At 37.1% G+C, this 16127-nt stretch overlaps 1 protein-coding gene across 1 annotated transcript in view; it reads left to right on the plus strand.

Annotated features, from left to right (window-relative positions):
• The window catches only part of RYR2 (ryanodine receptor 2), a 663784-nt gene that overhangs the window by 470230 nt on the left and 177427 nt on the right, over positions 1-16127 (plus strand). Inside the window, exons 42-49 of the mRNA XM_058669392.1 lie at positions 436-550; positions 1880-2012; positions 3667-3770; positions 7894-8029; positions 8537-8723; positions 9439-9544; positions 12772-12892; positions 15244-15413. Of these exons, the coding sequence (XP_058525375.1) occupies positions 436-550; positions 1880-2012; positions 3667-3770; positions 7894-8029; positions 8537-8723; positions 9439-9544; positions 12772-12892; positions 15244-15413 (1072 nt within the window). The remainder of the gene's footprint in view (positions 1-435; positions 551-1879; positions 2013-3666; positions 3771-7893; positions 8030-8536; positions 8724-9438; positions 9545-12771; positions 12893-15243; positions 15414-16127) is intronic.

Genomic DNA, 16127 nt, shown 5'->3' on the forward strand with positions numbered 1-16127 from the left:
TATTTGGCACAAGAAAAGTTTAAAAACACTATATTCATGTGTAAAAAGCAGGGAAATACTTCATACAGGAATTTGTATATAATATGATATAACACTGCTTCATATTTGTATACTAAATAATTGGAACATATGGTTTCATAGCCATAAAATTAGGACAGGTTGTCCAAAATATATTTCATATGGACAAGCTTTATATGTTTCAGTACAGCTGTTGTAACTGAAAAGAACAGATGACTTGTGTACCATTTTTGGTAGACTTATCTGTATTTATGAGGAAAACCCAATTACATTCATTAATTAACATTTGGGACTTGACTATTGGGACTTAGTCATATTTCTGTATTTGTAAAAAGAGTTGTGAAAATCTCAAGAAGACTTATGGACCTGATTATCTGAGCTGTGTGCTTACTCCTGCCCCTCCATTGTCCTTTCTAGGGACATCATGAATAATAAAGTGTTTTACCAGCACCCCAACCTCATGAGGGCACTGGGGATGCACGAGACAGTGATGGAGGTGATGGTGAATGTACTTGGTGGTGGTGAGTCCAAGGTAAAGGAACATTTTTGATTCTTGGGATCCCATGTGCTGTAACCCTCTCAGTTGTTTGGATGGCAGGCAGATGAAAGTCTCTTGAACCCTCTTATGAGGACTCTTTTTTTTAAAGCACATGTTTTGAAAGAAAGCACCTGGACCTCAAAACTTGAGAGTTTGATGCAGTACTAGTTGTGTCCTTTATTGATATTGGAATAAGTTTATATGCTATGCTATGTAAATTTTTGTCTCTAAAATTACTCTTACTTAAGGACTAGTTAGAGACTTTGAAAGTCAAGCCTTTCCTAACATTTTTAAATTTTGTTGCTATCATACTACATGTCCATAACAAAAGTGTGTTCCAGACCCATCTATCCATGTTGATTCAGATGACAATGGATTCCACCAAATTTGTGCTATTTACCAAGATTTACTTGCAGTGCTTGGAGATGTGTTTATTAGGGCTCGAGAGTGCACTTTTAAGTGACAGTAACTTAAAGTTCTTGAAAATGAAATTAGTAGAATCAAACATTCATATAAATCACCACCATTTAATAAACTGATAATGAAAATATCTTTCTGCATTTTAAGAAATATTTTTACAATGTGAAGCTATATTTCCAATGTTCAATCTGTCTACAATATATACTCCTAGAAACATTAATAATATATTCTGCTAAGGAGGGACAATTGGGAGCTCAGTGTATTGCGAGAAGATGTGGGCTCTGAGGAAGGTGTGGTCACTGGAGCACACCTAACAGTCATTCCAGTCAGGGTACCTGTCTCACCAGGCAAGAGGTGTGTGCATCAGAGACTGTGTATCCCTGGGATCTCTGTAATAATGAGGAAATTGAGGGGAAGAAGACTCTTTTATTTGGGTCCAGTTATTGAACCGTGAATTTCTCAGAAATTACCTCAATAAGTTTCCTGCCTTCTTACCTACTATAGGTACTGTTTGTTGTTCATATTATCCCCATTTTATAGGACAGAATTAAACAGGATGCACAATTTCCAAAGAAAGCCCATCTAGGAGTGTTATGAGTTGCAACTGAGTGTGCCTGCTTTATTCTTGAGGCTCATGACATTGTTTTTAGTATAAAGCTATAAAGTAATTGCAGAGTCAACTCTATTATGATAGCTAGATTTTCGAGTTAGTGCTAGACTCGATTCCTCAAGTAGATGAAAGACTAGGTGAGTGGTTTCTTACACATCTGAAAGCTGTTGAACATCTGAGATTTGGCTTGCACGGGGACACATGGACAGAAAATGTGATTGAGATTGTAACTTGTAAACTCAATTTTATAAACACTGTTTGGTATCAATATCTAACCAGAGCTTTTCACATAGGAAATCACCTTTCCAAAGATGGTAGCAAACTGTTGCCGTTTTCTGTGTTACTTCTGTCGTATAAGTAGGCAGAATCAAAAAGCCATGTTTGATCACCTGAGTTATTTACTGGAGAACAGCAGTGTTGGTCTAGGTAAGTAAACTTATGACTTGCATTTCATTGTTAAGATAAAAGTAGTGCACATTACTATATTGAACAATAAACTTTATGTTAAGTGGAAAAGGACCTGATAGGCATTCCTCAGAAGAAAATGTAAAAATGGTGGATAAATGAGAACATGTTTAATATCACTAATCCTCAGGAAAATGAAAATCAAAGCCACAATGAGATATTATGTCACTATAATTAGAATGGTAATTTTAAAAATATGTAGGGGTGAATATTTTGCCTAGTGACTAGGCTAGCAGTTGGAATATGCACAGGGACACCTACATCCCATGTCAGAGTGTTAGTTTGAATCCTAGCTTCATCCTGATTCCAGTCTCAGTAACACATCACCATAGAGACAGCAGGTAATGGCGCAAGCATGTGGGTCTCTATCACCAAAATCAGAGACTGAGGTTGGTTTTCCAATTCCTAGATTTGGTCTGCCCACCTTTCAAAGGATTAAAGATAAATGCTGGCAAGGATGTGGAGAAAAAGGAACATTTGTAAATTACTGATGATGCAAGTTATTAGATCCATATTACAAAACCAGTATACACATGCCTCAAGAAATAAAAAAAAAAAATAGGCCTTTGAGTAGTGGTGCACTGGGGTTAAGTTATTGTCTGTGATGATAACAACCCATACTAGAAGAATTGGTTCAAATTCTGTCTGCTCTGCCCCTTGCTAATGGGTTTTGAAGAATAGCAGAAGATGGCCCCAGTGCTTGGGCCCCAGTGTTTGGGCTCCAGGCCTCCAGATGGAGTTCAGTGCTCATGGTGGATCAAAGTGTCTCTGTCTCTCTCTCTCTCTGTCTCTCTCTCTTTCTCTTTCTCTCTGCCTTTGAAATAAGTCTTTAAAAACTTAAATTTAGAAATGTCATATTGCCCCTATGTTCTACTACTAGATAAATGCCGAAGAAATATTCTGTACTCCCATATTCATTTCATCTTTATTCACAGCCACTGAGATATAGAATAAGCCTAAATGTCTGTTACCAATGGTAGAGCAAATAAAGAAAATGGTGTGTATTCATGTACGGTGAAGTACTATTCACTCTTTTAGAAGAAAGAAAACACATTATTGGTGACAACATGGATGAACCTGAAGGACATAATTCTATGTGAAGAAGCCAGGCACAGAAAGACAAAAACTTGTATTTTCAGTTAAGAGTAGGATCCATAAGGTTGATCTCACAGAAACAAATATCAGATTGGTAATTATAGTGAGAGGATGCAGGAAGAGTGGTCGGGAAAAAGTTGGTCACAGTACACAAAATTTTTGTTACATGGGAGGAGTAAGTTTAAGATATCTATTATACAACATGATTATTATAGCTCACAGTAGGATATAATACTCTTAGAAATCACTGAGAGTAAGTATGTGTGATAAGGTGCGTTAAATGGCTCAATTGATCCAGGCCACAATGTATGTATATTTCCAGTGATCATGTTGTATACATATCACACCTATATTACATAAATAATTATATAAAATAAATTGTTTAAAATATGTTAAATGTTTATGCAAATAATTTAGATTAGTACAGTATTATAGCATTTAGAAATTACACTTGAATTAGCGTATTTTTAATGGTTGTAGTGTACTCCAGATTTAATTTCATCTTTATTTGGATTAACAGCCTCACCTGCCATGAGAGGTTCCACACCACTGGATGTGGCAGCAGCCTCAGTTATGGATAATAATGAGTTAGCCTTAGCTTTGCGTGAACCAGATCTGGAAAAGGTAAGTTAACTTCCTTCCCTGTTGGTTTTTATGAATTATACTGGTCATAGTTTTTTTACTCAAGATTTTAAAAAAACTAATATGTTGTAGGTATAGTATAGCATATTATAATAATTGGTTATATATCATATTGTATACTACATTATACATAATTATATGGTATATTATAATAAGAATTTATAAAGAGGAAGGCATTTGAATTAAAGTATATCTCAGTACCCAAGTATTTTTTTATATATGTAAGTAATTTTTACATATGACCAGCATGGACTCACTTCAACAATATTTAATTTTATAAATTTATATCAGGTGATCAAGTTTTATTTTATTTATATATACAGATTTAGGAGCATGTTCAAACTTCCCATACTACCCTCCTTTGGCCCATGAGCCTACCTACCCTCCTCCTTCCTTTGTTATATTTCTTTAATTTTTACATTGGCATATTTTCCATGATATTTATTGTTGCTTTTGCTTTACTCAGGCATCTTTGATTTCTTAAAATATTGCTTTAACACATGAAGCATATAATTCCTATCATAGTATTCCAGTCAGGGCATTGGCAGTATACTGAGACCTGTTACTCTCCTATGCTATGCCACACGTATGTTGGCAAGTTAACAGAGAAATGTTCCCCATAGTGTAGCAGTTTACTAATTATTCCAAGTATCCTGACTGCTGCCCTGTCCTCTGAGAGTCTGGTCTTCTTAGAAATGATCATGTTAGTTCTCTGTCCAGGATTCTTCAGAGGCTTCCTGTCTCATTCCTAGTAAATATAAAGGGATTGGCAACAGCCCCTTCAAAACCTAATCCCCCAAGTTTGATACTTCACTTTGCTTTGTGCCTCTGCCACTGGCGGTGTGCTTTGTCCCTCGGCCTTTGCACCTATTGGTCTGCAAATGCTAATCCCTGATATCCTTTAATATTCTTTGCAGAATCTGGAAAGCCATGGCTTCAGAGTGACTTTCTGGAGCAGCACTTCTCATTCCATTGCATTTAAAATTGGTTATAAAGGATTCATCCTTTTCCCAGATTCCTAAAGCTCTATGTTTTCTGATACTGCTTCATTTTCGATATTTGGAAAACTATGTATCTGTGTTATGTGCATAAATACGTTTTGACTTATATCTATAAGTGCTTGTTTAAAATATATGTGGTTTTAACTTATTTATGTTTAAAATAGTTATGTTTTACTAAAGGGTGTACATATATATTTTTAAACCTGCTCCCTGCCATAATGTGACGTGCATGAGATGAGTGTTCTGTCTCCTGTTGACTGCTCTGTCCTAGTCTTAGAGAATGGCATCAGTAGTGGCCAGACAATATAGAGCTGCTGAACACATGGAAGAGGAAGTGCTTCCCACAAAGCTTCTCACATGCCAGCCCTAAATCATGTAACTTTGTTTTCCTATCTCACAAGACTTTCTTCTCATACAATTTTAAGAATGTTTTTTATCCACATACCCATCAAAATGGCTAATATTTAAAAGGTAGGAAATACCAAATCTTGAGGAAGATGTGGGAAAAACTGGGACTCTGATCTACTACTATTGGATGAACTGTGGTAGAGTCTTTTTGGAAAATGATTTAACATTTTCTAGCAAGAGAAACTTGTACTTATCAAAAACTGTGTATCATGGATTTCTGTCCTAGGAGTTTTCTCAATAGGAAAAAGTGTCCATTAAGGCTTGAATATCAGTGTTTACAGCCCTGGTATTGGTTATAGCCAGAAACTATACATAGCAAAACTATTAATAGCAAGTCAAATATTTACCAAATATAAGTTAATTAGTTAAACTTTGGTACTCCATGTACAAGGGAATGTAAGATGACATTCACAATGAATCTCAAAATTATTATGCTGAGTGAAATATGTCAGGCACCAAAAGCTATCTGCTGTTTGATTACATGTGTATATGTTCTAGAAAGTATAAGCTAATTTGTAGAGATAAAAAGCAAATTATGTTACAGTTAGTGAGTGAGGTCACGGGGAGGTCTGACATTTGATGAGAAGTCATGTCTCGATGTGTTATGCTTTCAAACATGTCTGAATCTCTCCAAACTCATCATTTTTATACTTAATTAAATGACTTCAATATATATCAATGATATCTCAATATAGTTGGTATCAAATATGGCTATTCACACTAATTTCTTTCAAACAACTGATTTCACTTGAGTTGGATACAGTTGTTTACTAAGTTAATTCTTTTTTAATTTTTAAATTTATTTTATTTTAAAAAATAATGATTACATGGTTACTCAGGGTGGGATTGATCAAGGTTTAGGGAATATTGGGTAAATTCGTTACTTCCAAATTTGCCATTTCTTGTTGTTCCTGGGGGAAGGGGAGAAATAAAGGGGAAAATCACGCATGACTTTCCACACATCCCAGTACCCAAGGATGAGTAACCGCCACCTCATATCAACCCAGAATCTCAATGTGTACATATTCCAAGGGTTCTGTCCAAGTGGCTTGGATAGTTCTGAAGTGCTGATTTCACCGATCCAAGGATGGTGTCACCCTCCCAGTGCCCATTGGCTCCATTCACCAAGATTATTTGCTGTCTCCGTTTGTTTGCAGTTGTTGTCCAGTTGGTTCTGTTCTTCGGCTACAGCACCAAATGTGTTGCATTCATCTTGTTTTACATCAGAGCCTGTGTACATTGATCCACATTTTTCATTAAGTAGGGCATGTTCTTGCAGGTGAGCCCAAGAAGCTGGACCAGGCGTCCCAAGCATCCCAAGCATCTCAGGATCCCCTCACCCCTGGGTTTCACGAACCCAACACCCAGCTATTATGCAGGCCCTGAGACCTGGATCAGGAGGCCCAGGCCCCGCCAGATTCCCCACCCTAGGGTTCACAGAGCCAACATCCACCTAGAAGGTGAGCCCTAGGAACTGGGCCAAGTGACCCACATCCCCAGATCCCCCTGTCCCTGGGGGTCAGGAACCCATCCCCCACCACCCATGTGAACCCCATGACCTGAGACAATCTCTGGGATTCATGTACCTGGCCCCTGTTTGGCCCAGGCAGGCATGACTCCAGCTCCTGTTGGTGGGTACTGCAACCTATCTCAGCTCAGTCTAATTGCTGTCCCCATCCTGATATGAATTGGCTGGTGTTGTGGCCCGATCTGACTCCTCCTGCCCCCTGAGCTGATTCTCAGATATGCCAGTGGGTGTTATGTGCTGGCCCAGACTGGCTCATCCCCAGACCTGATCCACATGTATGCCAGCAGGTACTGTAACCTGTCATGGTCTGGGTTGCTTCTTGCCTTGCTTCTTTGGCTCTTCTGCAGGGTCTATGTCCCAATGAAGGAGCTTCCCAAGTTCCTCCATTGAGTCTTCTCCCAGTGGCAGTTCTTGTGCACACCAGTGAGTCATAGACCTGGACTGATTTTGTCCACCTCCTGTCCTGGTGAGAACAGTGGCCTTGCTCAACCTACCGTACCCATTTTGGTCCTTGTTGTTGGTTGTTGTAGCTCAGCGTTACCTGGTATGCACCCAGACACAGCTTTCATGTGGCTCAGTGGGAGTCAAGACCTGGTTTTTAACAGTCTTACTAACATTGATAATTATTTCTTTTGGGATATCTTTGAAAACTAAACTACTTATGAAATATCATAAGAAACCAATGCCCATCTAATACAAAACGGGTTAAGAGGTACAGCTAAGGAGAAAATTTTGAGTTTGGTAATAATGAAAAAAAATGGCATTTGGGTTTAGAAAGAATTGATTATCATAGATATTTGCCATAATGATTACAAAGCTGCTTGGAATGACAGCATCCCACAAGAGAATTCCTGTACTTAAGTTCCAGTTTTGCTTCTGATTCAGCTGTCTCTTAATGCACATCATCTAGAAAAACTGGGTTAAGCTCCTAGCTCTCATCTTCAACTGACAGAATGGATGTTGCAGTCATTTGGGGAGTGAACTAGCAGATTGGAGCTGTCTGTCTGTCTCTGTGTATCATTTTCTTTCAGATAAGTGAAATAAAATAAAATTTGAAAGTAACTTAAAAGTACTTTTTTAAAAGTGAGCACTTGAGAATACCATTAATAAAAGTGTCTAGCCGTTTTTCTTGTGAAGGATAACACTTTGCTTCTGATCTTGTTTCTAGGTAGTTCGTTATTTGGCTGGTTGTGGACTGCAAAGTTGTCAGATGTTGGTGTCGAAAGGTTATCCCGATATTGGGTGGAATCCAGTTGAAGGAGAAAGATATCTTGATTTTCTTAGATTTGCTGTCTTCTGTAATGGTAGGACTTGATTGAGATCTTTTCTGGTCAATAGTAAAACTGTATCAAACAGGTGCATGTCATAAGGATCTGGCCTAACATTTTCATGAAGGAAATTAATAACAGTAAAGAAATTTCATATTTTGGAAATGAGAATTTTATATAACCGTGGTCTGTTATACATTTTTGATGTTGCTTTTATTTAAAATCTCTAGATACTTAAATTGCCAGGACTTTTAACAGTTGGATTCTAATAATAGTTAAGATTGTGACATCTTTTTCCATAACAAATAATGATGAAATCACATAGGCCTACAAAATACTTTGCTTTACTTAGAAAATTATAAGTACCAGGAAAAATGACTCACTGTATCTTGTCTGCATGGTACTTACTCATGTTAAATTTTGTTCTGCTATCTTTTTGTGTTTTAAATTTTTATCTTAAATAGGAAACAATTGTGACATTATTTGCCCAGTATTTCTGTGTAGTTATTTTTTTTTTTTTTTATCTTCCCCATTTGACTTTAGGAGAAAGTGTGGAAGAAAATGCGAATGTTGTGGTTAGATTGCTCATTCGGAGACCTGAGTGTTTTGGTCCTGCTCTGAGAGGGGAAGGTGGTAATGGTCTCCTTGCAGTCATGGAAGAAGCCATCAAAATAGCCGAGGATCCTTCTCGAGATGGTCCCTCGCCAACTAGTGGCTCCAGTAAAACGCTGTAAGTCTAATCCATGTCCCCAAAAGTAATTATGCTCTCTGACTTGAAAGTCTACAGAACATACTTTCATTGTGTTAATCACAGTGTAACTTCTAGTACTAAACTTGGAAGGAATTGGTGGATGAAATTTGTTGCAGGGATAGGCCAAATGAAGCATATGAACTAAGGAAGATCATATGGTTTCATTAGAGAAACCTTCAGGTTGAGGGAGAAAAGGCGTGTTATGTTTTTCCCCAGTAAAATTGAGGCTTAATGGGTTGCCAAATGACTGTAGGTAAACCTTTGGATTGGTTGGGATTTTGAAGAGGAGGTAGTTAGAATGAATTTTGGGGAAAATAGATATAAAAGAGCTATGACAAGAGAATGGGGTACTAGATTATTGTGGTGTTAAATTCTAGAAGAGAACATGTCATGCTGAGAGGTAAAATCCTTGATAGCATAATAGAAAAATAGTCACTACCTTATGCTTCCATATTGCTTACATTGTTAATTGATTCCATTAATACACATAAGGCAAATATTTTAATCTGAGGAAATCAGTGTCATCTTTAGGACATCTTTCAGCAAAACTGCTGGCTCTGTTGGGAAGCATTTGTAATGGCTTGTTGGGAGCAAGTTTTCAAACAAATTGTCTCAGTGGTATCAGAGAAATATTTCATGAATTTGAAATGTCAATTATCATTGGTTCATGTTTCTTTTGGAAAATCTACAAAAGTGACACAGAAGAGGACGAAGATGACACCATCCACATGGGGAATGCCATCATGACCTTTTATGCTGCGTTGATTGATCTTTTAGGACGTTGTGCTCCTGAAATGCATGTGAGTGCCTGGGGAACTCAGTAGCAACAATCTTGATTTATCTGTCTCTGGTAAGACATCCAGAACTGGCAGGAATGACAATGGCACCCAAAACCAATAATCTTCATGCTCCATTAAAAATAATAGCTGCAGCCCAATTGCTGAACAAATGTTTGTTTATTTGGTTATATCTTATTGGTTGTGAAATTTGTAATAGGATTTTAGTACAAGTCATTAATAGACTACTTAGTTACTCAAATAACCATAAAACTCACATAGCCTCCTCACATTTTAATAAGAAAAGAATATATCTTCCCAACACAGTTTCTTCTTTATGGATGCAGAATGAAGCCACCCCCAGCAAGAGTCATTTCCTTGGTACAGTACGGAGCTACTTACATGCTACTTTGTGGTTTATGGGAAAATGGGAAGGTGAGGAGGTAGTGAGAAGTTAAGACCCTATAAGCTTCATGAAGTGGAATTAAGATAATGTTGATACAAAAATTGAAGTTAATGTATGTGTGTGTGTACTATCAAAAAATCAAAGGTTTTCAAATTTTACGTTTTATACCAAAATGAATATCACTTTAATTCAGTTTTATAAAAGCATTTTTGGGAAATTTATTTTTATTAGTGAGTCAGATATGGAGTTGAGGAGAGACAGAGAGGAAGATCTTCCATCCAATGAATCACTCCCCAAGTGCTTGCAAATGAACAGAGCTGTGCTGATCCTAAGATAGCAGCCAGGAACTTCTTCTGGGTTTCCTACTCAGGTGCAGGGTCCCAAGGCTTTGGACCATCCTCAGCTACTTTCCCAGGATACAGGCAAGGAGCTGGATTGGAAGTGGGACTTTCGGGACATGAACTGGCATCCATATAGAATCCTCATGTGTGCAAGGCAAGGACTTTTAAAAAGCTATCATGCTGGCCCTTCAAAAACTTTTGAAGTGCTCTATTTTCTATTTTATTTTAATCATTTCTATTTCTTTTTATTTCTTAAGTTTTAAAAATACTAACCGATAGCCTGTAAATGTGAAACATTAGCTTCGTAACCTGCTAATGTGAAACAACTTGGTGTTTAAAACTCATTGACTGATTTGGCTGACACCTGCTGGCTGTTAGATTTGTATATGTCTTGATAATAGGGTGCTGGACTGTTGGCCATTGTCTGTACCAATAGTGTCAGGACAAACTTACAGCAGAATGATGGATTTATGACTGCTTATGAAGTACTGTACTATTGTAATAATATGGGGGAAGTAAGTTGGGAAGGAGGGAATTTGGAGAGGGGGCAGAAGAAATTCCAGAGCCTATGAAACTATACCATGAAATTAAAAATCAAATAGAAGGAATAAACAAAAAAAAGAAAAACAACCAAAACCAAAAATGTTGACTAATGCTAGGATTAAGATCAGCAGGTTCAGCTTCTAACCTGGAATAAGCATCATCTGGAGGCATTTATTATAAAGCACCCTTATCCATATTCTTTCATATTTTTTATTTAAAAAATTATTTGAGGAAAGGCTGGTATTACGATATAGTGGTTTACATCACCACCTACAATACTAGCATTCCTTATGGGTACAGTTCAAGTCCTTCCTCCTGCTCTTGCAGTCCAGTTCCCTGGTAACAATCCTGGGAAAAGCAGTTGAAAATGCCCCAAGTGCTTGGGTTCCTGCTACCCATGTTAGAGACCTGGATGAAGCTCCTGGCTTCACCCTTGCTCATTCCTGACACTGCAGTGATCTAAGGAGTGAACCAGCAGATGGAAGACCTCTTGCTAACTCTCACTCATTTACTCATTCTCAATCTCTCTTCCCATCTCATGCCTTCCCTCTATAGTTCTAACATTCAAATAAACAAATTAGTCTTGAAAGTGGATTTCAGGGGGAGGGAGACAGAAACAGAGACAGAAAGATTCACAGAGACAGAAAGAGATGATTCCTATCCATTGGTTTACTCTTCTAATGCCCACGGTGGCTGGGGCCTGGGCCCTTCTTTAGCTAGAAGTTGAGAAGTCAGTCCAAGTCTATCCCATGGAGGACTGGAACGCAAGACTTGCACCATCAGCTGCTGCCTCCAGGGGTATGCGTTTGGAGGATGCTGAAGTCAGAAGCAGAGTCCACACTTGAACCTAAGTATTCCAGTATGAAATACTGAATACTAGAATTTCAACTGCCAAGCCAAATACCCACCTGTTTCTTTTCTTTTCTTTTTTTCTTCTATCTTTCTGTAACTTTTGTAGGTTAAACCTTCTTGGCATATTCTTTTGTTTGAACAGAAAGGAACCACAGGACAAAGAAATGTTAGAAAAACCCAGAGTCCAATTTTTTGTTAAAACTTGTAGTTGCTGCTAATGACATTTTTCCTCTAAATGAATGGAGACAATTTACTGAATATCTGAATAGTGAATATGATTATAAACAAAAAATGTAATGCTCACAATTATGTTATTTTTCTTCTCCATTTCAGTGAAAAGATCAAAGAAACTAAGAGAAAAAGCATGCTAATAAACAGAAGCATTTATTGCTGTTGGCATGTCTATGTTAAATATGGAAAAGAAATCTTATTTAATAAGTCATTCAGCATGGCACTTCTGGCATTTTTCATCTTTGTAACTACTGTGTGTCAGAAACCAAGCTGAGAGAAACAACGCCCATGTGGGCTCTCAGAGGCAGCAGTCTAACAGGGGGCTCCCTGGAACTCTTGCTGCTTACAGACCCATAGTCATCCTGTGTGCTTCTGTAGTCAGTGGTGACCCAAGGAACGGATAGGATCTATGTTCATGAGTTCCTACACAGTGTGCACCAATTCCTGATGATAATCCGGGCAGAGTATAAATGAATGCTTCATTCATCAACACAAAGCAACAAACGAACTAAATCAAGTACTTGTGGGTTTTCAATGTCTGGAGATAATTTTTTCCTTTGCATTACTGCTTTTGTTATGGGTACATATCTAATTGTAATTTGAAGTAGCAATTAAGCATTCATTAGCTTACATTTTCAATGGATTTAGTACCCCAGTGTCTATAAAATTTATTCTAACAGAAAGTCCAACTGGCTGAGATAGTAGTTTACATAGTTTGGCTAAGTTACTGTTGATGGAAATTTGTATATACCTGTGAATTTGTATGTGAATTTCTGAGAGATCTAGCTTAGATTCCCTGACTTCAAACTTCCTATGTAGAACTATAAAATTGATTTCACAAAATGTTCTAATATTCATTTATTTTTCTTCCTGTGTAGTTGATTCATGCTGGTAAGGGAGAAGCTATCAGAATCAGGTCTATTTTGAGATCCTTAATTCCATTGGGAGATTTGGTGGGAGTGATCAGCATTGCTTTTCAGATGCCAACGATAGCCAAAGGTAAAGTGAGCTCACGTTCTGCATGATTCATTAGAAAATTAGAAGACAACAAGTTTTAAACCCTGGTAATTGGTGTTCAATACCAACCTACTACAGAGTTAAACCACTTACGTTTCTTTAAAGAAATAACTCCAAATAAAATAAAATATTTTACATTCTTATTGTTCTTTAGAGGTTTATTTGCTTTGAAGGCAAAGAGGAAGAGAGAAATCTTTTATCTACCTATTCACTCTGCAGATGGCCTCAAAAGCCAGGTCTGGCTGAGGCCTGGATCCAGGAATTCCATCATGGTCTCCCACTTGGATGGCAGGAGCTCAAGTCCTTGGACCACTTTATACTCACTTTTCAGACAGAGTATCAAGGAGGAAGATTAATAGCCAAGCAGTCAGAACTCAAAGCCATGGTCCCAGCATGGTGTAACACTTCAAGTGGTGACTTTAACTTATTGTGCCATTTATCTACTGAGGTTTTAATATTCTATTACATGATATCTCCAGTAGTTTCTAGAGAGGAGAAAAGATTACTGCATATTCTTATCTCCTGCCCTTGCGTGTGCTTCTTGTTCTACATTCTCTTTTTTTTTCTTAAACTCTATCCTTAATTTATATATTCGATGATTTTCATTGTCTTTTTATAATAATGTTATTCTTTTCAAACTGGTGTACATGGCTTCTGACTTAAAGATTTAAATCCCATGTATGCTACAAGAAGTAATCTTTTCTAGATTAAAGAGAAAATGCAAAAGATAAAATTATTTAGGAATACTAAAGGAAGATATTACATCCCAAGTTATGCTGTTTACTCTTTTGATTCTACTTCTTTTTCAGTTTTTCTTACTTCACTGGATCTTTAATATTTAAGTCACTTTATGTAAATGTCTAACTTTAGAATAAGAGCAAATAGGAAGTATATGATATAGCCCTTGCCTGTCATTAATGATGCCTTATTTTGTTAAGGCAAGCTGTAACTCTTCACATTTAGAGTGACATGATCAGTCTCTACTTAGAGGCATTTTACGCTGTCTGCCAGCTCTGTTTTGAGACAGACAAGTCTCATGTGTGCCAACCTTGTAAATGCAAATATGGAGTGACAACAACTGCCATAGTAATTAAAGCTTCATCATAAAGCAAAATTGGAACTTAAAAAAAATCTTCTCTTTCTTTGACTTCCTTATTTGTGTCCTCCCCCCCCCCGCCCTTGTGTGTCTGCAGGTCATGTTGTCTGCCTTCTTCATGTACTTATATAAATTCTGTTTTCCTTCCCTTACCTTTTGTTTTCATAAATTCATACTCCCAGGGATCAGAGTAGTACTAGTGACATATAGATTAGGAAATGGGAAAGTCTTAAATTGTGGGAAAAGATTGGTTAAAAGAAAGAACCAAGAACATGGGCTGTAAAAATGCTCAGAATTCACATTAAAACCTTCACATCCCACCTCGTTTCCTGCTTTGTTGTGCTCTAATAATATTTTTCTATGACTTATTTCCCAAAACTAAGCAATATATTGCCTAATAGTAAGGATTATAGTCTCAACATCTCAATGATTATCACTCTGAAAAGAACAAAGTCCAGTTTTAATGTATCATTCATTTGTCCTTGGTTAATTGCTCATTTTCTCTCTTACTACTTTTCTTTCACAGATAATAGAAACCCACTTGTTTTTATTTTATGATTATTGTGCATTAACTGCAAAATTTAAATTGTCACCATTTCTTTAATCCAGTGACAAGTCAGATAATTATATAAGCCCTACTAATTAGTAGTAACAGTGGTTAATATGTGTTATTTAGCATGTGAACTTTGCCTCTATCAATTGATAGTGTTGTGTCTTCTCTCAGTATTAGTTATGGTCTTATTACATTTCTTTTATCATGTTTATTCTTGAGCTTGAGTGTACCTAGAATAATGAGAGAGGGATTTGGTAAGAAAACTAGAGGGACGATCCCATAGTCCTGCGGCTTTTGGCCAGGCAGGCTCAGATTGCCAGTCTGAGGTAGTCACACATGTGGTACCTGAATTTTATTAATGTTTAAAAAGGGACTTGCCCCAAAAAGAGGGAAAACTGTAGTTTACATTTGATATGATGCTCACTTTTAATTTAAGAGGACTAAATTTAGAATACCTTTTGGTTTCTTTCCCAGTGTCTCAGCAGCTGACACACATAGTGTGGAATCCAAATTATACTGAAGTGATTTTGGATTTAAATTGTGTGGCCATTTTTCCTGTTGAACCCAAAACACCCATTCATTGATAACTTTATGGAAAACATAAGCAAGGCTGCAGAGAAGCCATGTGATCCCTGAGCGTTAGGCCTGACTATTGACAACAGCATATCACCTTCTCTCTTTTAGATGGGAATGTGGTGGAACCTGACATGTCTGCGGGGTTTTGCCCAGATCACAAGGCAGCCATGGTTTTATTCCTTGACAGGGTCTATGGAATTGAGGTGCAAGATTTCCTCCTTCATCTTCTCGAGGTTGGCTTTTTGCCCGATCTGCGAGCTGCAGCCTCTTTAGATACGGTAGGATGTGAACAACTAACTTCCTCTTTTTTCTAGTACGATATCCTTTCACATGTGTAATGTTTTTTTGCATACGTACACTTACGATAGTCTCTAATGTATGTTCACTTGTTATCAAAATGTGTTGAGTACCTGTTAAATTTTCATGTGTAAGTAGTGGATAAGCAGAAGATGAAATAGACTATCTACTCAAGGAATTCACTGAATAATGTAACTGACAAAGCCAAGTCATGATCACATTCAAATAGGGTGCTTTAGAAATTCATTTAACACTCATTTTGGAGGTCACAGCGACTCTGGTTCATTTTTGGTTAGTGTTACACCACATATTGACCTGCATGGTTATGCTTTTCAATGAAAGGAATTAAGATTTTAAGGAAATGTAGTGGACCACGTTGAATCATGCCAACAGTATCACTCTGGTTTCATCATCTGTTAAGGTACAGATTAATTAGAATCTATCCTGCATGTTAGTCTCTCCCTATGGAGAATATTCCATTAAAACAGTGTAAAAGATTATTTTGTTTGAGAAATTGTAGAACAGACTGAAATTCTAAATGTTACTATATTAGTTACAATATTACATTTTAAACATTAAATTTTCTGATTAACTGGCTGTTTTGTTGCAGTTGACTAAAATTTTTCATGAAATTTGTGTTTTCATATGAAATGGTGAACCAGAATAATACAGTTGATAACAGTAATACGTTCAGC

This window comes from Ochotona princeps, chromosome 10, assembly GCF_030435755.1.
Source record: "Ochotona princeps isolate mOchPri1 chromosome 10, mOchPri1.hap1, whole genome shotgun sequence".
Lineage (NCBI taxonomy): Eukaryota > Metazoa > Chordata > Mammalia > Lagomorpha > Ochotonidae > Ochotona > Ochotona princeps.